General features: G+C 39.5%; 1 protein-coding gene and 1 long non-coding RNA gene across 3 annotated transcripts; one reads left to right on the forward strand and one right to left on the reverse strand.

Moving 5' to 3' along the window:
• Positions 1-411: 411 nt before the first annotated feature.
• Positions 412-26,612, reverse strand: plekhg4b (pleckstrin homology domain containing, family G (with RhoGef domain) member 4B). 2 transcript variants are annotated; one of them, XM_077576536.1, is made up of 24 exons: positions 26,404-26,612; positions 20,437-20,634; positions 18,860-20,084; positions 16,058-16,255; positions 15,786-15,909; positions 14,830-14,923; positions 14,272-14,361; positions 14,010-14,126; positions 13,680-13,778; positions 13,177-13,319; positions 12,960-13,098; positions 12,764-12,886; positions 11,522-11,686; positions 10,448-11,313; positions 9,106-9,355; positions 8,077-8,166; positions 7,024-7,248; positions 6,372-6,542; positions 6,107-6,284; positions 5,901-6,017; positions 4,308-4,580; positions 3,892-4,127; positions 1,610-1,669; positions 412-701 (listed from the first exon to the last, which is right to left on the reverse strand). In XM_077576536.1, the coding sequence occupies exons 1-23, from the start codon at positions 26,470-26,472 to the stop codon at positions 1,625-1,627; spliced, it is 5,235 nt and encodes a 1,744-aa protein (XP_077432662.1). In that variant the 5' UTR covers positions 26,473-26,612; the 3' UTR covers positions 412-701; positions 1,610-1,624. The 2 variants fall into 2 exon arrangements, with proteins under 2 accessions (XP_077432662.1, XP_077432663.1); XM_077576537.1 differs by lacking the exon at positions 1,610-1,669 and having other exon boundaries at positions 26,404-26,611.
• On the forward strand, positions 16,159-20,651 carry LOC144058207 (uncharacterized). The gene is made up of 5 exons (XR_013295402.1): positions 16,159-16,437; positions 17,035-17,178; positions 19,772-20,122; positions 20,321-20,404; positions 20,478-20,651. It is a non-coding gene; the product is annotated as an uncharacterized LOC144058207 (long non-coding RNA).
• Positions 26,613-26,824: the final 212 nt, after the last annotated feature.

Raw genomic sequence — 26,824 nt, forward strand, 5'->3', positions numbered from 1 at the left:
ACTCCAGTCTGACTCGCTAATGCTAATTAGCGCGCTACTCGCTGCACTTTTATCACTCAAAAGAACGGCTCCACACTGCAAAAAAAACAACTTATTGGGATAATTTGATCGTGACTTTTTCCTTCGACTCTCTGTGGCTACAACTTAACAGTGTATTAGACCGCGTGGAACCACACTGCCCCCAAGTGGCCAAATTGGGTACAACATGAACAGCGCTCCAAATAAAAGGCACACACACAAAGGGAAGACAGTATAAAATAATTTAAATAAAATCGATTTTGGGTCATTTAAAATAGATTCAGAAGCGTACTAAATGAAAATCGATTTTTTGGGCACACCCCAATCTGACAGTATTACAGACTATTTGGCACCAACTCAACTAAAAGTGGCAAAGAATTAATTCAACAAATCTTTCAATACAAACTTCTTTTAATCATCTGTACAAGTCTCACAAGGGTGGACAGCAAACAAAAGTAATAACATGCAGGTTTTTTCCCCCCTGCATTTGTAAATTACACAACAATAAAAACATGAAAACATCTACAATATAAACACAGATGCATATTGTTAAGGATATGTTACAAAGCATATGAGTACCATCATGGTGGTGTGTATTTTTTAAGTGAGAATCTCCAATTCATTTCAATTGAATGCTGTAATAAGTCTTGGTTGGAATGTTGTTCCTTGTCGGGACTTCACAGCTGCAAAGAGAAAAAAAAAATTGAAATGAAATTCTACATGCACGTAATTATTTAACTGGAGTTTGCATGCAAGCTGCTGTGACTTTCTAAGCAAATGACTGAGCAACAATGTTTGTTTTGGGGGGGTGCACACATGACATCAAATTCGCATTCAATTTGATGAAGCTAACGACAACCGATATAAAAAGTCTACACACCCCTGCTCAAATGCGGGTTTTTGTGATATTAAAAAACATCCACAATATAAATCATTTCAAAACTTTTCCAAATATTCACATGATCTATATCACCTGTATAATTTCATTGGGGAAAAAAAATAATATTTTTGAGAGCGGAAACAAAAAATAACAGATAATTTGGTTGCACAAGTGTGCACACCCTTTTATAACTGAGGATATAGCTGTGTTTTGAAGCACACACCTGTCACCATTTCAAATTCTATTACTCTAAATACATTTCAGATGTTTTAGTAGGCTTTTCCTGCCAATTTTAAATTGTGTGCACACTCCAATTTTACCAAGAGTTTGAAATAGTTATTCCAGTTATTTAATTTTTTACTTCTACAGGATAAAGTAATACAGGTCACACTAATGGTGAAAAACATTTGAAATGATTTCTTGATTCTTGTTAGAACCTAGCACTTTAACAGGGGTTTGTAGACTTATGATGAAATCACAGGGTGCGTTCAAGAGCATGCATGTGTTCACATAAAACATACAGAATCGTTCCAAAACGACAACACTGGGTTGAGCAATGGCAGCAGAGTCAAACAAAAAAATTGGAGCAAAAAGCCTTCAAACCCACGCGAGCATGCATGATTTTCACACATACTGTATTAGTAACAAGGCCGGGTGTCGTCATTGTCACGGTTGTTGAACACGACCGCAATGGTGACGCCGAATACTTACTGAGCTAAGCTTTAGTCAGACCAATGTTGACAGGCTTACTGCTATATGAGAAGTCTGGCTCTGGCAAAAAACAAGACGGCAAAAAGTGGAATATTTATACCGAGCTGCTACCTACCGCTTGTCCAAGAAGATTCCACGTTGGTTGTACTTGAATCCCAATTTAAGACGCTTTAAAAAACATATTTGGCAACTCAAACTTGAGTTGAAATGGATGTTTTTTTTTGTGTGAAACATTGTTTTACTTACAACTTTTTTTTGTCCTTTGATGAGATAAAAATGACAATTTACTACGATAATATGCAGTAAAAAAATAAATGATACTTTTCCTCCTCAATGCAAACAGCACATTGAAGGTGTCATAATTACATTTTTTTTTTTTAACAGATGCAAAAAAAAAAAAAAAACATTGGGTACAAATAGGTCTTTTTTATGTAAAAAAATCCTGCTGCTTTTAGTTTAAGTATGAAAAATATACACTGTCATTGTTTTTACTGCATGCGATAAAAACGGCACACTCAATATTTACACACACGCACACTTTTGTACGAGAACATTTACATAAAACACTTTGCAAATCTTGGATATCACCACAATTTCTATATCGTTTTATATAGGCTCATTTCTAAAGTAGAAGATTGATTGATTAGGTCCTTCCTAAAAAATTGCATAATGATTACCTATCATTGCATGATTTTAGAAGGAGACAAAAGATAACGGCCAGGATCAGAATGGCAGCAAATATTTGATGAAATAAAAATTATAATTAAGTACACCATAGCATAAAATATATACCGTTATATGTTAATCAATTTGAATATTGTCAAAAAATAAAATACAAACGCTACAAAATGGGAAAATTCCCTCCTAACAAATATGTGAAAAATCATTGATTGTAATATCCTAGTTTCTTGAGCAAATTAGGGTTTTGTTTTCTTTTAGCTAAAATCAACAAAAACTGAGTGTAGTGAAGCTACTGTAAATAATGTTATCCTTTTTCATCAGAACTAGAGAAATAAATTTACAGAAATAAGTTTTCACTAGTGAAGAGAGAAAAAAAAACTATGGGCAATATAATATAGCAAGTTTAATAATTATAATAATACTGTATTTCGAGATTCTCAAAGTGTGGTACAAGTACCACTAGAGGTAAGGTGGCTCCCTCTAGTGGGAGGTGAAAGAATCACTGAATAAAATGCTCAAACTGTTTACAGGGAGTCGTCGAGTTACGACGCACTCGACCTACGACGTTTCGACTCTCCGACGGCCACGCCTCGTCCGCCATTTTGTCCCCAATTTTTCTGCTTAGCTACTGCACCGGGAGTATCGTTGGCTTTTTCGCCCTCTTTTTTTCCCACATCATGGCCCCAAAGAAGAAAGCCGGGCCTTCTAGTGACATTTTAATGTATTTTAGTTTTTTTATTTTTAAAATTATTTTGATGTAAATTTCAACTTTAACAGTGAAATCCGACTTACGCGGAAATTCGGGTTAGCTTAGCAACGGAACTCCCTGTAATGATATAGTGACTTAAATATTTTTTTATCCTGTACACTACGATTTGTTAACTCATTCACTGCCGTTGACGGCTATAAACGTCAAAAATTAATTTGAACTATTTCTTAGTTAAAAAAATTTTTTCGTACTTTTATTAACAAGAGTATGAAAACCTAGAAAACACATTTGATTGTACATTTAGAACAGATATAAAATTTGTGATTAATCGTGAGTTAACTAGTGAAGTCATGCGATTAATTACAATTAAAAATTGTAATCTCCCGACGAGATGATTATTAAAAATTAGGGGCATCAGGCGATTAAAATTTGTATTCATATTTAATCGCATGACTTCAATAGTTAACTCTCAATTAATCACAAATTTTATATCCGTTCTAAATGTACAATACAAAAATTCTAGGTTTTCATACCCTTGTTAACAAAAGTAGAAAAAATATGTTGAACTAATAGAAATAGCTAAAATGATTTTTTGACGTTCAATGGCAGTGAATGAGTTAAGCACAGTTCAGTTGTATTTAACTTGTACAGTCAGGACAGTTTTTATTCATTTTCCTATATTTAGGTGCTGTGTTAATTTTCAAACGGTGCACAATATTACATATGTTTCAGAAATGTAAGCCTAGTTTTTGATGCACACTTACTGTACGCTACCTTAGTTTAATGTTAATCATGAGAGTGACACAGAGCTGGATATTATTTCCGGTGGCATTTAGTAAAAAAAATAAAAAAAAGGTTTGCGAACCACTGGTTTCGCATAGCAAAGACTCACTGCTGTGATGAACTTGTTGCCCTGCGGTTGGAGGTCTTCACTTTTGGAGAAGAGGGAGGAGGCCTCCATGGAGGAAGGCGGCACGGAGGAGCAGCGGAAGGAGGCGGATTCCTCGCTGTTGTTGTCGATGTACGAATCCAGGAGACCGTCGGGGGGTCCGGGTAAGGTGAGGGTGCTCAGTCCGGTCATGCTGTCATTGGAAGTGCATTGGGACGACGTCTCGGAACTCTCAGTGACTGACAAAAAGAAAAAAATGGTTTGAGTCATCATCGTTTGTGCTGTCGAGGCAAGTTTAAGGCAGTGTGTTGTGCTTTTATTATTATGATAATTTGGTTGTGGCTACCTTTCCAAAAACGGAAATGAAAAAAAATTCCGAAAACTACTAACAGATGTCGCCTCTTAAAATCCCAACTCACGCATGGAGGGTTGGCTGGCAGAGTCGTGCTCCAGCTCGTCTTCCTCGATGCAGTCGTACGGCCACTGGGTGAAGGAGGGAACGCTGGCCAGCGGGTAAGGTTGAGCGTGTGGGTGCGAGGAGTAAAGATGGAGGTTGAGCGATCCCAGCAGGGAGGACGACGACTGGCTGCTGGAGGAGGACGTGCTGCTGTTGGAGATGGTGGAGTGCGGTCTCTTGATGCAAGCCGAGTATTCGTACGAGGGGACCGCTATGGAAGCCCTTGTCCTACATTCTGTTGGCAACATTAAGACAAAAAAAAAAAATGGAAGAAACTTATTTCAGCTTCAATGCAAAGTATGCTTATGCAATTCCACTCATTTTGACTTTGGAGTTCATGAACCTGGAACAGTAATGTTTTTTTATTTAGACCACTAAAAAGGGTCATTTTGGAAAACTAGCCAGATTATGCATGACTATGCTGTGTTTTATTTGTGTTATTGTTGCAAAGGGGTTCAATATTATCCGTATTGCCCATGGGAATGAATTTGAATTAATGTTTTTTTTTTGAAGGCATGTTTCATTTTATTTTGTCCACATATAGTACTTTAATCAACCAAAACAAATGTTAATGTATTGGAATGACGGATGGGTCGATATTCAATTAACTTGATTGAAATCTTTAGAATAAGATTTTTTTTCTGATCTATCCTAGGAGATGTTTCTAATATTTTGACTCTCTTGTAGCTAAATGAGGTAAGCAAAGAAGGTTAGGGCGGTTAAAATGGGTGTTTTTCTTGTTTCAAGAAGATTTGGTCAATAGAATACTAGCACACGTCATGTAGGGCTGAACAATTAATGGAATTGAAATTGACATGCAATTTTATTATTATTATTTTTTTAAATCGCAAGGACTGCAATAAACTCATTCAAACCCAAAAACGTATAGTTTTTTCTTTTTAATACTTTGTCATGTACTCCCAAAAACAAATTTATGTTTTTTTTATGCTAGAGCATAAAGAAGGCTTTGATACAGCTTCTGACATGATGGTGGTCGCTTAAAGCAATGGTTGTTATTACAAAGAAACGGCCAGCAGGTGGCAGCAGAGTACAGGAGATCAACCATGTTGCAACAATCTTTTTTTCACAGTGTTTTCAACAGGTGTGTGAATAATGATGAAACTTAGCTATATTTTAATGCTAATTGCTGCAAAAACGGAAACAGATACAAATATACATTTTTTTCTGATGAATTAAGTGACTCTAATCTTTCTTTTGGGTAGGTGCAATCTTTTTATAGCAAAAGAACAATATCCTGTGGACATTGCAAAATCGCTGAAAAAAAACAGTAAAACAGCGGGGAGGGAAGGGGGTTGCTTCAGTGAAAATGGCTGGGAGTGAATTATCTGATATTACTAATTGTAATACAGATTAGTTTTTTTGTTTGTGTTTGTTAAAAGAAAATAAAGGGAAAATGACCTTGGAAAATAAAATAAAATTGCTTATTAAACAGCAATCAAAATATTGAGGAAAAACACATTTGACAAAATCTTTAAGCCCTAGCATGATGGGTAAGTCACAAATGAATGATGGGAGAAAAAGAAGTAAGTCTCACCTGACCCCTTCATGATATAATCGATAGCTCTGTCATTGATAGCTGCATCGCTGGGCTTAATGTCCATGAAAGGCTTGCTTCCGATGCCCATTGACACCATTTCCAGCATGCGCAATTCTGCAAGACAAAATACAAGAGAGCGCCCTTTTATGACAAAACATCATTAAAACAAAATGTTAATCGCAATCATTGACAAAGAAACACACCCCTGTTTCGTAACGCCTGCCTCCAAAGGATCTTCCCTATAATGGTAGTCCACACCGCCTTGATTTCCACAGAGCTTGCTTGTAGGATGAACGTGTCCTGGGACTTCCTTCGCCGGAACCAAATCTCAAAGCGCAGACCACTATCGCCGACATTTTCAGTCATCCCTATCTCTGCTGTCTATTTAAAAATAAAAAAAATACATAAAAAAAATAAGTAGCCCAAAAAGTAGCTCAGCACTGATTAAAAAAAAGAAAAAAATCTTACTTTGTACGATTGTTTGTAGATGTAAATGTCATATCCTCCTTCGATCTTTTTGGTCTTGCTGAAGAGGATGAGATCTTCAAACAAGAAGACGTGGCGGAGGTACTTCCTGCGTCCACACCAGACGATGAACTCATCTTGGCAGCGAAGTTGACCTTGCTCTTTTAGGTTCACCTAGACAGGAAACACCTCGGGTCACATGCGTCACTCACAACAATGGAAGTTGTGGCGGGATGCTGACTTCACTCTACTGTATACAAAAGAAGATGACATCCAGTCCAAAAATATACTATGGATAAGGCTATTGGGACTTCCTTTAACATCATCACGTTTTTCTGTGGACATTTTTGTTCTTTTGCCTCAGGTTGCGTTTTGTATTTTTTTTTTAACCATTCCCAGTTAAGTCTAAACATCAAACCAAAGAATTACACAATTTGTGTATATTCAAACAATAAAATTAAAAACAAAACAAAAATCCACTAGCTTTATGCTAACACACAATGCAAAACACCATAGATAGGCTAATGAAACTAGCATCTATGGATACTTAAAAGTAGACAGACAACATAAAAATAATCAACTATGACAGACCCATCAATTAATTAAGAGAGGTGTCTCAATACTTTGATGGATTCAGTGTACACTTTCTGCTTACATCACAGCCCCGAATGGCGTCCATGGCTAGGAGGTCGTTGCCATGGCGAAGCTGAAACTTGACCATCTCCTCTGCAACGCGAAGGTCGCTCAGCTCTTGCGCTTGTGACTGGCCGCACTCCTTGATGAGGTCCTTCAGCAGCAGGGCATATTTGCTCATCCTCTGGATGGGTTTCAGCAGGTAGGATGCCAGGTCCATCTTGTCCCCCAGATCCAGCTGTTTATTCTGGGATGTGAGAGGATGGAGAAGATGGTAGTAGCCACTAATGTGTATCATTGCCATGTTCTTCTTTTGGTTGACTATATATAGACTATATATATATATATATATATATAGACTATATATATATATATATATATATAGACTATATATATATATATATATATATAGACTATATATATATATATATATATATATATATATATATATATATATATATATATATATATATATATATATATATATATATATATATATATATATATATATATATATATATATATACATATATATATATATATATATATATATATATATATATATATATATACAGTATTTAATTATAATAATTATTTTTTTGCTTAAATCATCTCCTCATGATGCAAATTGTAAAAATGTTTGTGTTTCTGGAAAAATCTGAAAGAAAAAATGACTAATATTTCTGTGAGCTTTCAATACACCTGTCAAATGAAATTAGGCATGTGTTATTAAAACAGTTAAAAAATACATTTTATTAAATTATAATTATTATTAAATATTTCAGGTAGTTCTATTAAAAAAAAAGTAAATTTTCTAATCTATTTTTGTGTTTCATGAATTTGTATCACCAATACTAAAATGAAATTTCACTTCTCTAGAATATTGTAATTTACTGAAATGTACCTTTATGTCATGGAGACACACCATCTTAAATATATTTTTGGTCTTTTTGTATTCATCAACAAACAACAAGCTCATAACAAAACATTATTCATTTCAGCCACTGTGACTTCCTTAACTTCCTTGCTGACCTTTTTACCCAGTGAAGAATGTTACCAGAGTTTCCAGACGCACCTTAAAGAATTCGTTCCCATGGCTGCTGAGCAGGGAGTCGGACCGGGGCTTATTCTTGCTGTACAGGGCATACATTCCAAACTGATCCTCCTGCACACACGCACAATTAACAAGTTAGAACACTCCGGAAAGTAAACTGGCATGTCAGCATGCTTTCCTGCACAACGTGTACAGTTAAGTGATTTAAACCATATGAGCTGTATGTTATTAACTGCAAGGCTGAACTGTGTGCATATCCAGCTGACAGCATACACACGTGGGCAAAATTCTCTTAAAGGGGAAGTCAACTCCCCAACATTTTTTTTTTTTTTACAATATGTTCTATGCAGCCCCGCTGGTCTAAATATGGTATTCTGGTTATTATTGTGGAATATGAATTAAGCAGCAAAATCCAGCCACTTTTATCCATCTCAGGGGGCGGCCATTTTGTCTTTTGCTGTCGAGTGAAAATGAAATCACAGCTACTCAGGTAACAACCAATCACAGCTCAGCTTCAGAAAACACGCGAGCCATGATTGGTCGTTGCCTGAGCAACATTGATGTCATCTTCAGTCGACAGCAAGTGGCAAAATGGCCGCTCCCTGAGATGGATAAAAATGGCTGGATTTTTCATCATAACTCATATTCCACAAATGTAATATTAATCAGAATGTTATGTTTAGACTAATGACGTCACATTTAACATATTATTGTCAAGAAATGTTTAAGGTTGACTTTCCTTTAAAGAAAAATCAACAGTAGTCACGGAAATAGCTTGAATCTGACAAAAGTAAAAATAAATAAATTAATGAAAATTAGACATTGATCTTGAATTGTGGTTATGAATACATAAATAAAGGTCTGAAAAAAACAATGCTATAGGTTTGCCCCATACAAAACGCCACTGACAAAACCATGACCCTGGCAATGCTACATTTTGTTGTCAAACTAGACGTCGAAAGGTCATGACTGTTGATGGAACCTGAGAGCTCTTAGTAAGTTGTCAGTGTGCTTCCTCGGGGCACGCCGACTTTGTCTGCACACACTCACATGTCGGAGAAAGCAGCTGCTGATGGAGAACGGGGAGTGGGCGCACGACTCCAGGTCCTTGAGGAAGTACTGGCTGTGAAAGTCCCACAGCTTTTCCACGTTCCCGAAAATGATGCTGCGCTTCCCGCGCAAGTCCTGAGGCAGATCCAGTCGCTCCATCTCAGGGAAGTAATGCTCAATGACGTAGCTGAGAGAGCGAACGTACTCCCTCTCTGTGGAGATCATCTCGTCCATGATGTGCTGCACTTTACTGGGAACAGAAAAAAATGTAGAATATAGTATTTATAGTCGTAAGGATTTTTACTTTTGCCGAGCATCAATGCATGAAGCTAGAATATATTTTGTAGAGATAGACCAAGACCTATACCGATTGTAGTCAAGAAGGCCAATAACCAATTGGAGCCAATATTAATTTTCACTAAAAGGGAAAATATTGGTGTCAAAATGTAAAAAAAAAAAAAAACCTCCAAAATTGTTAATGCTTAGGGATCAATTTAGTGCCAGATCTCCCATTGTAATTAGCATGTCTTGAAAAGGTAAACTAAAACAAGTAAATAGCTCCAAATTGTTTACTACAGTAAATAAAGGTTTCCAATATGTAAAAAAGTAGTGCTGCCAATTAAACAGTATTTTTTAAAACCAATTAATAGCGCAACATTCTGTGATTAATCACATTTTTTTACTACTATTTTGTAGTAAGCTTGTAACAGATATTTGCTTCAGTAAAATCTTGGAATTAATATAAAATCATCAAATAGAAAGTTTATGTAGATTCAAATACAAATTAAAAAAAAGTAAAAAATAATATCTATTTGTATTTGGCTCTGCAAAGTGGACAAATTACTTTAGAGTTCTCCAACAAGCATCACGCAAGTAAATCAGAAAGTAAAACTTCCCCCCCAGTGACTCCTCCAAGTTTGGCTGCACACTGTGTTAACTTAGTTTTTTTTTTTTAATAAACACTTTAACAAATTAAAATTAATCTCTAGTGTTAACGTTTTAATTTTGACAATCCTAGTAAAAATATACAAAATGTTGTTTTTTTTAAATTATTTTAGTTTCAATTAAAAAAAAAAAAAGATGCAGAGTTCCAAAGGGTCAGCAGCATCTCTTATAATACGAACTGAAAAAAATAAAATAAAATAGATCCCTGAAGTTAACACAGCTTTAAATTGATCCATTATCAGCTGTATGATTCTTTAAAAAGGCTGATGCTGATATTCGTTAAAATGCTGAATATCGGACTGATAACTGTCCCTGGCCCGGCCGATAATTGGCCTGTCCCGAATATTTTGAGTTGATATTTTAGCCAGCATTTTATTAAGACGAAAAACATTCTGACCTGCTCTGTTTCTTGCCCTCTCCTTCACTGTGTATGTTATGCATCCTGGAGGGCGTAGACATGCTGCGACTGCGTCCTAGCGCCGGGCTCATGACATCGGGTCTCTGCAGCTTCTTCTCAGCGGACACATTATTGGCCACCTCCAAACCCTTGATGTACACCCCCGTGTAACCGTGCACGTGACTGGAGTCCGAATGGCCGCCGTCCCTTGGCGTCAGCTCGTAGCTCATGGTCTTCTTCATGATCTTCTTCATTGGCGACTTGCGGACTCGAGAAGCTGCGGAGAAGATGGGCTCCGAGTGGCACGAGATAGTGGAGTCGATAGTGCAGTCGCTGTCCGTGTCGTCAAACATCGATGGGCTCGTCTTGCTGTCAGGCGGGAAAGTGTAGCGCGAGGAGGAGGCGATGGAACCGGAGGGGCTTTTGGAGAAAGGTTCATCGGAATGTGGTTTAGTGTCCTCGACGGCCAGTGGCGTAACAGTTCTGCTGGAGCAAGAAGAACCTTCAGCTTGAAGCCCACATCCACTATCATCCTCTACACTAATTTGGATCTGTGCAGGCTTTAAAACATCCGTGAATTCGGAGGAAATGGAGTCTGAAGAAGCCCCCATGGCTCGGGACAAAGTGTCCTCAAGCTGCTGCTTGGTCTGCTGACATCGGTGCCACACTGCGTTCCACTGCTGCACTTGCTGAGGACATTCCAGGGAGAGCACCATATCGTTCAATGTGCTGAAGTTGTCCATGGAGAATTTGGAGGCCTCGGTGCAATAATCCTGCAGGATCGGGACCACGGCAGGTGAAGGCGCTTCATCTGAAGTGTTAAGGTGGCTGACGTAGTCTTGGCAGTGCTCCCTCCATTGGTTTACCTACGGATGTTTAAAACAGAGTTCAGTTTTTGGGACTCTTTATGCAGGATATTAGCATGAATCTAGAGCCAGGAAAAAAACAACTAGACAACTCAATTGCATACATGAATAGGTAAACAATAAAATCCCCACAGAGGCATCTAATCTGTGTTTGCAAAAAAAAAAGCCTGAATAGTCTAACAAAATGAAAGAATTGCAAAACACTTACAGAGTCATAAAACTCATAAAGGTTTCCCAGAATGTCCAAGTGTGCCTTCCTCTTCTCCGCTCTGCTCACGATGGAGGCAAGATGTTGCTTGAATTCCAAGGAAACTGAGCCAGGAAGAGATGGTGGAGACTCTTTCACCACCTGCAGGGCATGTCTCTGCTGATGCTGTCAACCAACAGAAGGACAATTGATTATATATTAAGTCAGCACTTCGTTCATGTGTAACCGCTAAATGAGGCTTGCACCCCCCGAAAATTCAAGATGCACCAGCTTTTATGCCCGGGTGCATGTGCGCTGTCTATGAAAATAGAGCCCATAATGGTTGTCTAGATCAGGGGTCTGTAACCTGCGGCTCTGGAGCAACTTGTGGCTCTTTAGGTCCTCTCCTGTGGCTCCCTGAATTATTTTTTTTTTAGATATGTATTTTTTAGAAAAATATTATTTTAATGAATTAATAATTTAGATTAAAAATCAATAATTACATGTTACAAAAAATGTAAGAGTCCACATTTTTAAGCTGTCGTGAGATGAAAGGTTGATGAAAGTTTTTTTTAAATTACCCAAAAAATTTCAATAAAGAGGAAAAGCAGAAAAAATAAAAAAGGCAGAAAAGATGTTCAAAAAATAACCATAAAAGAAAACAAAAATCCCCAAAATTGCCAAAAAAAGTCAGAAAAATAACACATGTAGAAAGTACCTATAAAATGTCCAAAAACAAAAGAAGAAATCCCCAAAATGACCATAAAACGCCCACAAAATTTGCCAAAAATGTCAGAAAGTCGAAAAAAAAAAAAGTCAAAAATAGCAATAAAATGTCAGAAATTTGAGCAAAAGGCAGAAAAGTTTATAATCTATGAACAAAGTCTAAAAAATTACAAAAAAATCCAACAAAAACAGTCTAAAAGAAAGAAAGAAAAGAAGAAAAAGAATGTCAACATATTGGATGCTGCTCTGCTATATTTGTGTTGTGGCGCAGCTCGAATTAGCTCTTGGGCCCTCAGTACATTCGACTAACACAACTTCATCACAATCTTCAAATGTTTTGCGACTCCAGACAGATTTTCGGTTATACATTTGGCCTAAAATGGCTCTTTTGACAGCAAAGGTTGCTGACCTCTGGTCTAGATGAAGAATAAATTGATCAAGAGGTGTGTCTCAATACATTTTGTACATATCATGTAAGATCACAGAAATTCCAGTGCACAGTATTGGCATCATCTCTGTTCTTGTCAAGATATTTACCACTGACTCTTTCAGAAATTGGTCCAAGCTCTCCTTCATGTCTTTAATGCCGCTGACAGACAAAGTGAGTGATTCTAAAGGTGTGAGATGTTTATCTCCCTCCACATTGAACCACAGTTTGACCTGAAAAAAAAAAGACCTGTTATCTCAACGTCATTGTACAGAGAAAAGAACAATCACGAGTGAAAAAGCTAACCTGTTGTGTCTGTTCCTCAAACCTGCGCACCTCCTGAAGACTTTCCAAGTCCTTCTGAGACTTGTTGGACAGAATGACAAGCTCGTGGACCTCTTCGTCCACTTGGTTGTACAGAGCACTCAACATATCTACAGCATCCCTAAAGACAGGCAGGAATATTAAAAGCGAGGTCAGTTTTGTATTAACAGGAAGTGAGAGGTCTCGCCGGCAGCGGTACCTGTAGCTCTCGTTGTCGCAGGCCTCTTCCTTCCTGATGCGTGCGAGGATGGTGCCTCCTTCCAGACGTAACCTATTTAGATGGGCGTCATCCAGCACACACTTCATGAGATGCTTCTGCTGCTCCATCATCTGAGACACCTCCTACACACACAAAAAAAAAACCACAGAATTTTTCAGATGTTTTCCAATTCTTTTAACGTGACTATTTAGTGCAGTGATAATTTCGTTGATGAAAAAAAAGTTTGATTATGAAAATTTGTTTTCAGACAAAAATGAAACGTAAACTAAAATAGAAGCCATTCATTGAGACGATGTCGATAACTAAATTGACTGACAATTTCGTCAAAAACACAGTGACGAAAATATTGACTAAATTGTCAATTTCGTCGACTAAAACAGATTAATAAATTATGAATAAACTTAATTTAATTTTAGTCAAAAAGACTTAAACTAAAACTAAATAAAAATTCATTGTCAAAATTAACCCTGATTTAGTCCTACCTCAGATGTCTTCAGGTTGCCACAGTCACTTAACGTGGCGATGGACTCCTGGAGGGAAGCGATGGCTTCGCTGCAGCTGCTGGCAAATGGTTCTATTTTCTGTATGGGTTAAAAATAAAAAATTAAATTTAAATCACATTTAGCAGGCCACTTCACACTAAAGATGGCATGATGATGCTTCATCAGTTAAAGGCTTAGCCTCAGGTGATGTGTCCAAATCCGACTATTTATGCTCCCCTTGTCTTGAAATGCTACTAACAAACTCTTACAGATATGGTTTAACAAATACGATATGAAACAATGATGGTTTCAGTCCATCATCCCGTTCACCTGTCTGAAGAGCATCCAGTGGTTGTGGTCGTAATGGAAGGTGCCCTCCAGGTCGCGTGTGAGCTGATTCGGTTCAACGTGCTTCAATAGGGCCTTTAATGATGACAATGTCTCAGTCTGCGGTGAGAAAAACACAACTACATTGGTCAGTGCACACCTCTTGTCTGACTTCAAATCTGATCATAAGAGCCTGGAGGGGCAATGCAGGGAGTTGCAGGAAATGACTGCATGAATTCATATGACAATAACAATATTTACTCACCTGTACGTTGACAATGTCTCTTTCGGGTTTGGCTGCTGCCTCTTTGTCCACCAGGAACAAAACGGAGTAAAGTGCATTTGGTACCAATGTCTGAAACGGAAACATGCATATTTTCATGATTAAAAGATGATTACTACTACTCATAAAGTCAAAAGTTGAAGGAATGAGCGTATTTACTGTAGGGCCCCTATAAAACTATTACATACGTAGACAGGTGCTAATACCTTTTTTTTACAATGTCTAGGGTTTCCAGACAGAGCACCTCAAAACCTAATCATATGGCTCTTGCAAGTTTTCTGAAAGCAACTCATTCGTGTTGTTAAAAACAGACATGCAAGCACAGGTTAGTCCCGAGGCCAGGCTTTTCTCAGAAGAAGCTCTTGGATGTGAAGGCATTACAACTTTAAGGTGTGCCTCTATTTCTGAATGTTGAACATTAGGAAAATGTATAAGGCATGGCGTAGAATGTAAAAAACAGTAATATAGTTGGCGTTGCTTGAACACACGAGGCCGGGGTGTTGGAAACCAGGTCAGTGCGCATTCACCGTCTGTGCTCACCTGAAATTCAGAGAGCGATGACAAGAGAGCTGGAACCGGCTGCTGCCTCCTGCTGTCTATCACAACTGTCAGACCTTCATCACGTTTTTCTTTCCTACAACCAAAACAAACATAATCCACCTTGACTACATATTTACATTGCTAAGCTAAGTGCCTTGAGGGAAATGAGCAACAGTATTAAGATGGCACCAAAAGACGTCATACAGATATGAAAAAAGTCGGAATGATACTAACCAGCAGTTATGTGTTTGCATATACACAGTTGATAATATATAATATATATACACCGGTACTCTAAACTGTAATAATGGTTTACTCTAAACTGAGTTTATAAGTCACTCAAGGGTTGAGGAACAAACCCACAACTTTAGGTTGGGAGTCAGCCAATCTACTCTCTGAGCCACACACTCCTGCTGTGTCTTAGTATATTGCTCATGTCAGCTGGAATATTCGTGGTTCCTCAACCCTTGAAAAAAAGAAACTAGTGAAATTTTGTCGAAATCTCTCCTTACAAAATGTACTTAAAATTTCAGATGTAAAAAAATCTTTAATAGGTTTTACACGTGATGGGCAAATTTTCTTGTACACACTAAAAATACTTTGAGTAAAATTTAATTTAATTGAATATTTTACTCTCTTCCAAGTGTAAATCTCACTCCATTTAGAGTTGGACCAAATAGTAAAGTAAAATTTACTCTACAGAATTAACTTTATACTCAAATGTATACAAATGTCTGTTTTATGTATGCACTTTTACAAATATGCACGTGTTTGCAACTGTTCTAAGTCATTAGATAAAGATAAAGAAAGTTAGCGTCTGCCAAATAGTGAGCCCTGAAGCTCCCTTGGCTAAATGTGAGCTGCAAATAATGGACACCTGCAAATCTGACTTGAATCAGTTTTAAGACTAATTAGTGAATAAAAACAAAAACAAAAAGTGACTGTTCTCAGCTTACCGTAGTGTGGAGTGTAAGTAGACCAGCAACCTGCTGACGTCATGCACCGTGCAACTTTCGCCTGCCCACACTTGAGCTCTGGTGCACACCTGCAATACGGCCCTCCCACTACGATCTCTGCTTCCTGGGAGACAAAAGAGTAGCAGGGGGACAAAACACTACTTTGAAAAGACCGCGACTACTTTTTCACTACTTGTATTGTAGTGGTATAAAGTTGAAAACAAAACTCCTATTGGACAAGCTTTAGAATGAAACGAGGCAAGGTGCTCCACCTGGCAAAATCACAGCGCCTGATGCAAGCAGCTCCTGATTGACCTCGGACATCCGTTTGGGGAGGGACAAGCTACTGTCATTGGAGGAGCTTGATGATGACCCTAGCCCGATGGCTGACCCATTGGCCGTTTTGGGGCTGTTGGACTCTTCCTCTGCGAGTCTAGATTTCCTGTCATCACCGGTGTCCTCCTGTTGCCCTGTAATATTAATAATACACCACAATTGAACAAAACGAGAGAAGCTTCCTTTCACCTCAGTGTGGTATAATCATAGTAAGTCACGATGACTCATCCTGGAGACCAGGTGTATCATCAGCATGAGTCAAGAGTGGTTTTTGCCGTTTTTCGAAACGTCAGCACTTTGGTCCCCGGGCCCGTTTGTAAGTACAGTACAACTCACATTCTCTACTGGTAACACCATTTCCACACTTGATCCAGACTGTGGGTTTGTGAACAGGATTATTCTTTGTGTATATCAATTAGCACCGATCTCATATTACGCTTCAGTACAATACAAGAAAGTTCTCAGTCTCACTATTATGTTTTGTGTGACTCATTCCAAAATCGAAAAGAGAACAAGTATTTTCTCTTCTTCGTGTAGCTGCTAAAGCGAAACTAGAACTTGATGATGTCACTTAAAAAAACACTTGATACTGCTCGTCTTATCCAAAGCCGTCCTTTAATGTTCTAAATTGTTTTCATTGTAGTATTCTACAACTTTAAAGGAAATGGGAGACAATAATAAATCTTGACGGCAGTTTGCAAACAAACTATACTGCAAAAGTCCATGATTGCGTGCCTGACCCTGTTGTGTTTTTCAAAAGTTGGAGGCCTCTTTTATAGTCCCATCAGTTGTGTGGGAGTAAACCCAGCCAGCACAGCCTCTATTGTCTTCAAATAGTCAGTGCATTTCCTGTGCCACTGTGTGAGCAGGCCTGTGTTTGCCGCATGTTTCCTAAATTGCTTTGTTTTCACAGGAAGTGAGAAACGTCGAGTAAAGCCTCTGGAGTATTGTGAAAATCTGCTTTTTGTGTTCCCTGATGGACACATCACACTGTTGAGGCTAAAAATCTGCATCGGTCAGTGGGGATGGGACCTTGTGCTCAATCATAAATGAAAAGGTCTGTTTGTTTAAATTTTCTACACCTCTTGCTCGATTCTGATAGTTTGGGTCTTTATATTCTCTTTAATGCCTGATTGGTTCACAACGGATACTTTTGTAAGTGAGGCAATCCATGTGTGATCTGAGCATCCCTATCCTTGAAAGCACTGTAGGTAGGGCCCTCTCATTGTAGGGATAACTGGGGTCCCTCTGCTTGGTTTACAGAATCTTTTGTTGTCTTTGAAAAACTGTTGTGGGAAACCTGCTTTACAAAAAGTCGAAATGCAATCCCCCTCTGAGGTCATCATAGGAATGCAATGGGGATCTGATATTTGATTACTTCTTCTACTGTATTGTGATTGCTAGTGGGCTGATCCAATGTTTTTTTTCCCACTCAGTGCTTCTAAATTCAATTATCCACCTTACTATAAAATAGTTGCATTTATCTCTAAAATTGTTCCAAGTACAGCTCTGCAGAGGACCTGAAACTCTTTGTACACACATTGTCTAACAATGAGAGTGCCACTGCCACCTACTGTAGTGGTTATGCAATTACACTTTATTTTAATACAGGAAAAAATCATGTTCCCTGGGTTCACATGCACCCCGAGGCATCACACCATGTATTAAATGTTTTTTTTCTTGAAAAACAATACGTTTTATGTAGCCCCACGAGTCTAAATACGGTATTTTGGCTAAGATTGCGTTAGTGGAAAATAAGTTAGGGAGCAAAATCCAGCAGTTTTTATCAATATCAGAAGAGGGCCATTTTGCCACTTGCTGTCGAGTGAAAATGACATCTCAGTTGCTCAGATCTCAGGTAACAACAAATCACAGCTCAGTTTCAGGAAACAGGTGAGCTGTGATTGGTCGTTGCCTGAGCACTGAGTAACTGTGATGTCATCTTCAGTCGACAGCAAGTGGCAAAATGGCTGTCCCCTGAGATGAATAAAAACATCCGGATTTTGCTGCATCGCTCATTTTCCACAAATGTGATGCTAATCAGAATGTCATGTTTAGACTACTGAGGTCACACATAACATAAAATTGAAGGGAGTAAATAACATTTTATTCTAATGATATCATTACAATAACATTATTTTCTCAACATTATTGAAAATTCTTCTCAAAGTGAGCCATTGTGAACACCCACTTAAGCCACCAAATATGGTTTCCCAACAACAACAACAAAAACACCATAGACGTCACCTTCACATTATCTGTTACCTCAGTTACCCTGCATGAAACAGCACAAAACAAAACAGACACTGCAAAAGATTACACACAGATGTGACTTGACTTCACTTTCCAGGGTAGGGCCAAACCCGCACCCCATAGGCGTGCACCCCCAGCCAAAGGTGCCAAAGAACACAACAAAGTCGCCTCTGAAAAGCAATCTGTCAGCAGTGACGCTGCTCTGCTGTCTCACCCTTGATGAGCTGTTGTAGCTAGTCTTGCTTGAGGCTATCATTACAAAACCTACCCACATTAGCCTGTTATGTTTTTAAGCCTCAAAGTTTGTTTTCACACCCTCAGGTTGTATTTTTTGTGAAACGATGAGCTATGGACCATCACTGTGAAATGTGATTCATATGCTGAATATATTTATAAATAACCATTAGTTTTGCTTAAAATAAACTTGTGGGATACTATCAAGATTTAACATTGGTAAAGAAGGGAAATCATGGACGGTGGCATACCTGTTACTTCTTTGCTCCTCCTTTCACAAGCAGGAAGCGAGGACTCCACTTCCAACTTCCCAAATCGAAGAACATATCCATTCATCAGCTTTTTAGTGGAGATGCTAGCTGAGCCCCCAGAAGAAGACCTCTCCCGGTGAGCTTTGTCCTGTCCAGCCTTGTTAGTCCTCTCCAGTGACTTGGAGCGGCGTTCCGCCCGTCTCTCCGCACTCCGCAGCCCCTTCTGTAAGTAATGCAAAGGTGTGCTGGGCCTAGAATCGTCACCACTGAGCCAGCCACGGCTCCCCAACCTCCGGGATAAGTGTTCTCGAGAAGAATTGCGAGTGTCCGGGCTGCTGCCTGGTGTCACGGAGCCCTCCCTAAGGCCGCCGTGCTCCGGACTTTCTTCCAGGATGGACTCAGTGCTGGACCCAAGGCTCATGGGGTTCTGCAGGGCTTCCATGTAGGATTTCCTGAAAAGTCTTCTGCTCTCAAAAGCAACGGAGTCTCTTGGGTGACGTCTACGAGGGCCCGGATTGCTGAGGTCTGTACTGAAAGAAAGCATCTTAGATGCTGGTCCTCGTTCACTCCCACTTGTGTCCTCCCCTCCGTGCACTGTCCCACGCTCTTCGGTGGGGCTGATCTTAATGATGGGAGTTGTTATGTCTACTCTACTCATGCTATGGCTATCGCGGCTGGTATCCGTGTGGTTTCTGTTTGGTGAAATGGTGTCCGAAAAGTCGGCTCCCTGAGAATGGAGGGACTCCCTGGAGCTGCGATGGCTGTCCAGGGTGCCCGTGGATCCGCTCGTGCTGCAGGCGCTGAGTTGGCCGCGGAAGCCGACCCTGCTGCAATGCGCTTGCATGATGGCTTCCGCCGTGCTGCTGACAAACAGAGGGTTGACCACGTTCTTCCACGGGGTCCTGTACACAGATTTCCCGGTCGTAAGCAGGCAGTTCTGTAACGGGTGCAGGTTCCGTTCCAGTGTTACATTCTGCAGGAACTCAGCGGTGAAGACGCCGCCATACATGCTCTCCGCCACGGGGATCTCCACGATAGCCTGCCCGCTGGCCGACAAGCATTTTATCACAAGCTTGGCAGCCTTGCGGCCTAACGGTACGATTTGTAGGTAGAAGTCTCCTTGCTTTAGTCTGACTTTGTGCAAGGGCGATAGCTGCAACACCACTTTGTCGTGAATGCAGAGAGGCCACCCTTCATTATAGAGCAGCAGTCCTCGGAACCTCAACTGGGAGAGGAGAGAGATACGGTTAACACTCACCCCAGGTAAGCATTGCCTTGACAGCTTACGGTATAACTTGCATCACTGTCTGAACAATCGGGACAATTGTTACAACATATATTTAACTTGGAGGCACTACGTACATGATGAATCACTCACGGTGATCATTTGTCTTGAGAGAAAGACATGTCTGATCAGGCCTGGTTTCCAAATAACCAAAACACAAATCTTTCTTGTGGCAGAATATGAAAAGAAGTGTCTCTAAGAGAGCTGACATGTTTTTTGATTGTAAGCAGAAAGGGCTGGGAGAAGACTAAGATCAAAATGTAACATCTATTTACAAAAATTAAGCACTCACACAAGTTTCTTGTTGGATGATCTGTAAAATCCTCTTGGCAGGAAGCAAGAAGTCGATGAAGCAGCGGAGGCCGTCTCCACGGTACTGTCTTTCCACCACACTGAAAAGCTGCCACAGGACGGTGGAGGCAGTAGCACTGAAGGGCCGGTACAGGGCCGACAAGGTGCTTTGGATACAGCTGTCCAATGACTCGGCGTCCTATGAGAAAGACGGAAACGCTCAGTCAGGTGGCTGTTTTTTTTACAAAGTAGAGTACAGTTTGGTTCGCTTTAGTTTTGTGTTTCTATTTAAAAGAATTAAAGACTGACTAACTACTAACTGATCTGCGCTATATTCAGTTTTTGCTTTCCACGGCTGGTATACAAATACAGCTTGGTGAAGCAATCTGGAGAAATTGCATGTGAATGCTGCAATATTGAATGAAAAAATATAGTAACCTGGAATTCTATTATATGAGGTGGAATGATGTTAAGCAATATAGAATGATCTTGAATGTTAGTGGATAAAATGCATACATTGAATGATGTGGAATGAATGATATTTAATTGTATGGAATTAGATGAAATCATATCGGTGAAAATTAGCAATATGTGATTGAAAAATGTGGGACTTGTGGTATGTGGGAAGTGTAAGGATGTTGAAAATTGTTCCCAAGGTGAATTGAATGAGCTAAATATTAACATTTTCTGAATAAGAACGATACAAGCCCTAACACAAACGCTTAGCCATGACCTGAACCCACACCGTCAAAATGAGTAAAGTGTTTTGTTGCTGAAAATTTTGCAATATATAGGTGAACGTGAGATTTATTTGCAATGTGGGAATTGGGGCAATATTGAAAATTCCTCTCAAGGTGAATATTTTTGAATGAATTTTTCGAGTGGGAGTGAATTGTTGGTAATTGCTAAATGGCAATGAATGGGAATTTTTCTAGTGAATTTTTTTTTAATTGTGGGAAAACTGAATGTTTGGATTGAGAAAAATAATAGCTCGTGAAGCGTGAATTTTTGGAACATGTTGAAGTTGGAATGGTTTGAATCGGTCAAGAAACAAAGAAAGAGAAGCACGAAAAGCGACGTAATAAGGAAACGTAGAATAACATGCCTTTTAGCATTCACACAACTAGTTCCTAAGGGGTGGTCAATAAAAAAGAATCACTTCTATGTAACAATAGAAATGCGCTGAACATGTTTCATTATTTTATGGATTGCACTGGAATGTTGTTACATTATTTATGTAAATGACACGGTCACATAGCTATTGACATACCGCCTACACACATTGCAGTAAAACCACAAGATAGACAAGCGTCCACCATACTAGAATAGAATGTGACAAGTTGAACTAAACTCTTGTAGATGCAACTCTTTAATCATGCTAGTTACCCCCAAATCTGAATTTTAGCAGTGGCCTGGTGCAAAGCAATTTATATACTGTAAGTTCCCAATAACACTATACAGTACACTCTAAAAACAGTTGGGTCAAAAGTAACCCAATTCTGGATCAAAAATGGACCGATCCACTTTATGGGTTAATTTGACCAAACTTTCTGGGTTGTTTAATACAAAATGACCCTTTTTTTTACCCAAGTAAAGGATCTGACCAATATTGATGAGTTGTTTTACGCTGAAAGACCAATTTCTTGACTCAAAGTTGGGTCAAATCGACCAAATGGTCCATTTTTGACCCATAGTTGGGTTATTTTTGACCTAACAGTTTTTCGAGTGTAGGTTTGGAAGAAACAATGTTTAAATTTATGTACCGGATAGATTGACAGTTTGTCATGAATGACCACTATTATAAGAGCAGATAAATATGCTTATTTACAGACTGAAACTGATCCCATGTATTCAGGAAGTTGCATCACGATAGGAAACGTGAGCCAGTGATGGTCTTTCCATCAGACAGAGGGGAAACACCTGGACCAAGTGACGTCACTCTGAATGGACACAAACAGAACAACTGGAAAGTCCACCCAGTGAACGTGACCTTCTAATAACGGCCATGTTACTTTTTTTTTTTTTTTTTTAATTATCTGACCTATGATCTGACAGGTTAATATATATATTTAGAAAAGAACATTAGTAGAGCACATGTCCGACATGGAACATGGAGACTGATCTGGAGTGGTCGCCATGTTCACAATTCAGTCATGGGTGCCTTTACAGGAGGGGGGAGTCAAGGCCAAACATCCTTCTGCTATCTGTCCTTCCCGAATGGAACACAACAGCGAAAGAGACATCTGCCTCTCGTGATAACCATGCAGATAGACAGTAAAGCCAGGGAAAGTCCCACCATTTGGCAACCGTGTACGATGTTGACGAACATTTTGGTACTTTCGCTCGGTCAAATTTGCATGACAATGTGAACTAAATCATAGCATCCCATGTGCTCCAGTGGTTGAAGCCAGACAGCGCCATGTTTCACCCTTTTGTAGGACTGTTGGTCTAAGCAGCTCAGCGCTGTTTATTAGAGGAGATTGAGTACAGTTCACTGCATTGGTACACATGCCACGACTTGGCTACAAGGCCCTCATTGTGATCGCCGCCTCCTAAGTGGTGTGCGCAGTACAGTGTCGGTCTCCAGAAACAAAGCGCCCACCTCCATTAGTAGTCAGACGACACTTAGCGGGACAGAAATGTCTCTAGGCCTTAGTCACTCGGCAGAAGAAGAACAACGTGGTGTTTTATGAGGAGAATGCAAACAATGGGAGGAAAGCCTTCATGACACTGTGAAGACGGGTCAGTAGTTTTTTTTTTTTTGGAGGTTCCCAAGGAAGGAAAAAAAGTGCAAAAAAGTAGGGACTTGAGATTTTCAAGATAGAACTGTTTTACATGCGCTATCTTAAGGAGCTACTGTAGCCAATGCCAACAAGGGTTTACTAACAATATTAGGTACACCTGCACAATCTAATGACATCAGTTTTGATTGACGCCGTCAGTGACCATAAAAACAAACAATTTTGAACGGTATTATTTTCTTACTAGTTTGCAGTTTGCAAACTCCTTGTTGTTGGGAGTCATCAATTGATGGGTACAGAACAATAAAAAAAAGAGAGAAATTAAACAAAAACAACATTACCTGAATTTATTTTACCATTTGTTAACCGTTTGACCTTGGCAGAGGTCGTTTCTCTAGATACAAGTCTTGCACTAGATCTAGGGTGTACCTTTTTTTCTTCTTTTTTTTGGCTCTCACACCTAAACTAAACGTTGTAGACTCAAAATTTTTGCTGTATTTAGTGTATGTTAGCATCCTGAAGATGATTCCAGCATTAATTTCATTGTGCTTATTCTCATTTTGAAGATTTTGACAGTTTCACCTGAAGTGTACAATCAGGCTGAAAACGCATTTAAAGCAATAAAAGTGTTCATTTTGGCTCTCACACCTAAACTAAATGTTGTAGACTCAAAATTGTTGCTGTATTTAGTGTATTTTAGCATCCTTTTTTTAATTTAATTTTATTTATTTATTTATTTTTTTCTCCTGGAGAGTTGAGATCTAGGGTGTACCTAATGTTGTGGCAGGTGAGCAAATGTGCATGTCTCAGCAGAACGAGACATAGACCATGACATACAAACAAAGACGGAAGTACCACGATTCCATAATTCCAGGTCTCGTTGGTAAATGTCTGCCTGGGTGATGGAGGAGAATAGTGGTAATTAGTGGCCTCTACATCCAGGTGGGATAGCTTTTATCTGCGGCATCAGCAAAACAGCTGTTACGAAGAAAGAAGCCCAAGGATTTAACTGTGTCAAGATACACTGACTTAGCTTTTGAACATCAAATATGCTTTCATCCGATAGCTTTTAAGTTGGAAAGACAATCGAATGAAAATAATCCTAAACAAAAGCTGCATCCCAGAGAAAGGTGGAGCGAGAGTGATCGAGAGGTGCTCACCGACTCATTTAGTGGGTCACGGGCACAAAAGGCTGCCTACCAGGCGTCCACTGGAGCATGAAGCCACCAGGGGAGTGTTACAGGAGAGCCCGCAGCTACTGAGAGTCTCACAGGCAGTGGGATGATGCCAAAAGGTCACAGGTTGCTCGGACCTACCAGGCCATTTAAACACCTGATAGGATTTTTTTGCTTGGAAGTTTGGAACTGACAGAAATCAATTTGAGGAGCAGTTGAAGAGTATAGTTCAGTGCAAAAGGCTGTGCTCGCATTGGATTTGTTGCGGCAATGCTATAATGACCATATATGACTATAATTTCCTCTGCCAAGGCTGAACTGTTAACAAAAGTGTTCATCAAGGGGGAAATTCTTGACAATAATATGTTCTTTGCAGTCCCACTAGTCTAAATATGGTATTCTGGTTAATATTGCATTAGTGGAATCTGAGTTAAACAGCAAAATCCAGCCTCTTTTATCTATAGTAGAAGGCGGCCATTTTGGGACTTGCTGTCGAGTGAGGTCTCAAGTAACAACCAATCACAGCTCAGCTCCAGAAAACAGGTGAGCTGTGATTGGTTGTTGCCTGATCCCTGAGCAGCTGTGATGTCATCTTCAGTCGACAGCAAGTGGCAAAATGGCCGCCCCCTGAGATGGATAAAAACGGCTGGATTTTGGATCTTATATTCCACAAATGTAATATTAATCAGAATGTCATGTTTAGACTAGTGAGGTCACATACAACATATTATTGTCAAGAAATGTTTAAGGTTGACCACCAACTTTGAAAAGAAAGAAATAAACAAAAACCCTGTTAGATTTGACTACTCTAAAGTGAATGCCATCTTATATGTGCATAGTAACTGCAGCCGAGAGGACATCGATGATAGAGTAATTGTATCGTATTGATAGAGTAAAAACAAGACTCTTTAATGAAGGTAATCCCTTCATGATAAAAGTTCACTTTTTAAGGGTCGCTCATTGGAAGATCAACATTTCGGGAAGCCTCGAGTGGAAAAACTGACCACCCAGTTATTTACACACAACATATACATTTAGGGCCAGAAATATTTAGACAATGACAACTTCCATGATATTATATACCACTGCAATGGATTTGAAAGGCATGATTGACGAGTGGACTTTCAGCTTAAAAGAAAAAGAAAAGTTTTTTGAAAAGTACGACTCTCCAGTCTCAGGTGCTCCTACCCATTTTTTTTTAAAAACGCTCATCGGACCTTACATTTTAAGTACGAGACCTACAATGCATCACAACTGTGCCGTGGTTCCTAGTAAGAGGTGTTTTTAAAAGAGCCTCACAAGAATTAAGCGAAAGACATGATTTATGTTGTCGGCCCGACTGATGTCTTTGTCTGACAGGATGTAAACAACACTTGCTGCAGGATATTGTTCTCGAGCAGCCCGTGCTGACCTCCTCGACTCGATGCGTTGGTATTCTCCTACATTCCTTAACACATACTTGTGCACATTTCTTTACATGAATAGAAAGAGTGAATACGAGAGATTCAATTGATTTGGGAAGCGACAGCAAAGTCGAAAGAGATCAAGAAAAAAAAAATCTGTTGATTCCTGTGCAGGGTAAATATAGAACGGGTGCATACCAAAACAAGTTGTGAGTTGATGAGTTGAAACTTGCTTATCAGAGAGGATACAAAGTTGCGTACTTCACTGACCCCGGCAGTGATACAAAGCATGCACTTTAAGTCTTGTTTTCTATTGCTTAGCTTTGCTAACCACCAAGAATATTTTTACGCTCGAGCCTACAAATCAAGTCGATTATCAAGCGCACACACCACATCTAGCTGTAAACATTTGTATTCAGAACGCAAAGAAAAGTGTTTTTCCATTTTCTAATTGAAAACACACACAAATCATGCTTTTTATTGGACAGCGACAATATGCAACATCAGCATCTACATTGTTCCTCTCATTGTTTTATGCAAATACAAACAGACAGCTGCTATGCATTAGGGATAAAGAGTCATACAAAGAGTCACCAGTAAGCACAATAACACATGGTGAAGGTCACCAAGTGTTCAAGCAAGTCCATACCTTAATACTCAGGTAGTTGTCACAACTCCTCGACTTGGCTCTGGAGTGCATTTTGCCAAGTGACAGCATTGAGGCACCTGATCCAAATCCCTGCCAGCTCTTTTGACGCCAAAATAAGTCGTGTCAAATCCAAGTTGTACAATCCCGTGTATGGTAAGCACCGTGCTGTCCTATCACCAGCTCCATTTCCAGCTCTTGTGCTTTGTGGCAGCCGGAGCTGAATCAACTCCTGCTGGGGCGTGAGAGAGGCAGTGCATTGGAGTCCCCGTCACTCACTCACCCGCGCTCCCTCCTCCTAACCAGAATACAAACCCCCACCCACCCCCGCCACAGCCCTGCCTCTCTATGTTGAAAGCCTCTTCCAGCTGGATAAATGCATACTGCTGCAACTCATCATTCCAAACACACACTACCTGGTCTA

This window comes from Vanacampus margaritifer, chromosome 9 (assembly GCF_051991255.1).
Source record: "Vanacampus margaritifer isolate UIUO_Vmar chromosome 9, RoL_Vmar_1.0, whole genome shotgun sequence".
NCBI classification, from domain to species: domain Eukaryota; kingdom Metazoa; phylum Chordata; class Actinopteri; order Syngnathiformes; family Syngnathidae; genus Vanacampus; species Vanacampus margaritifer.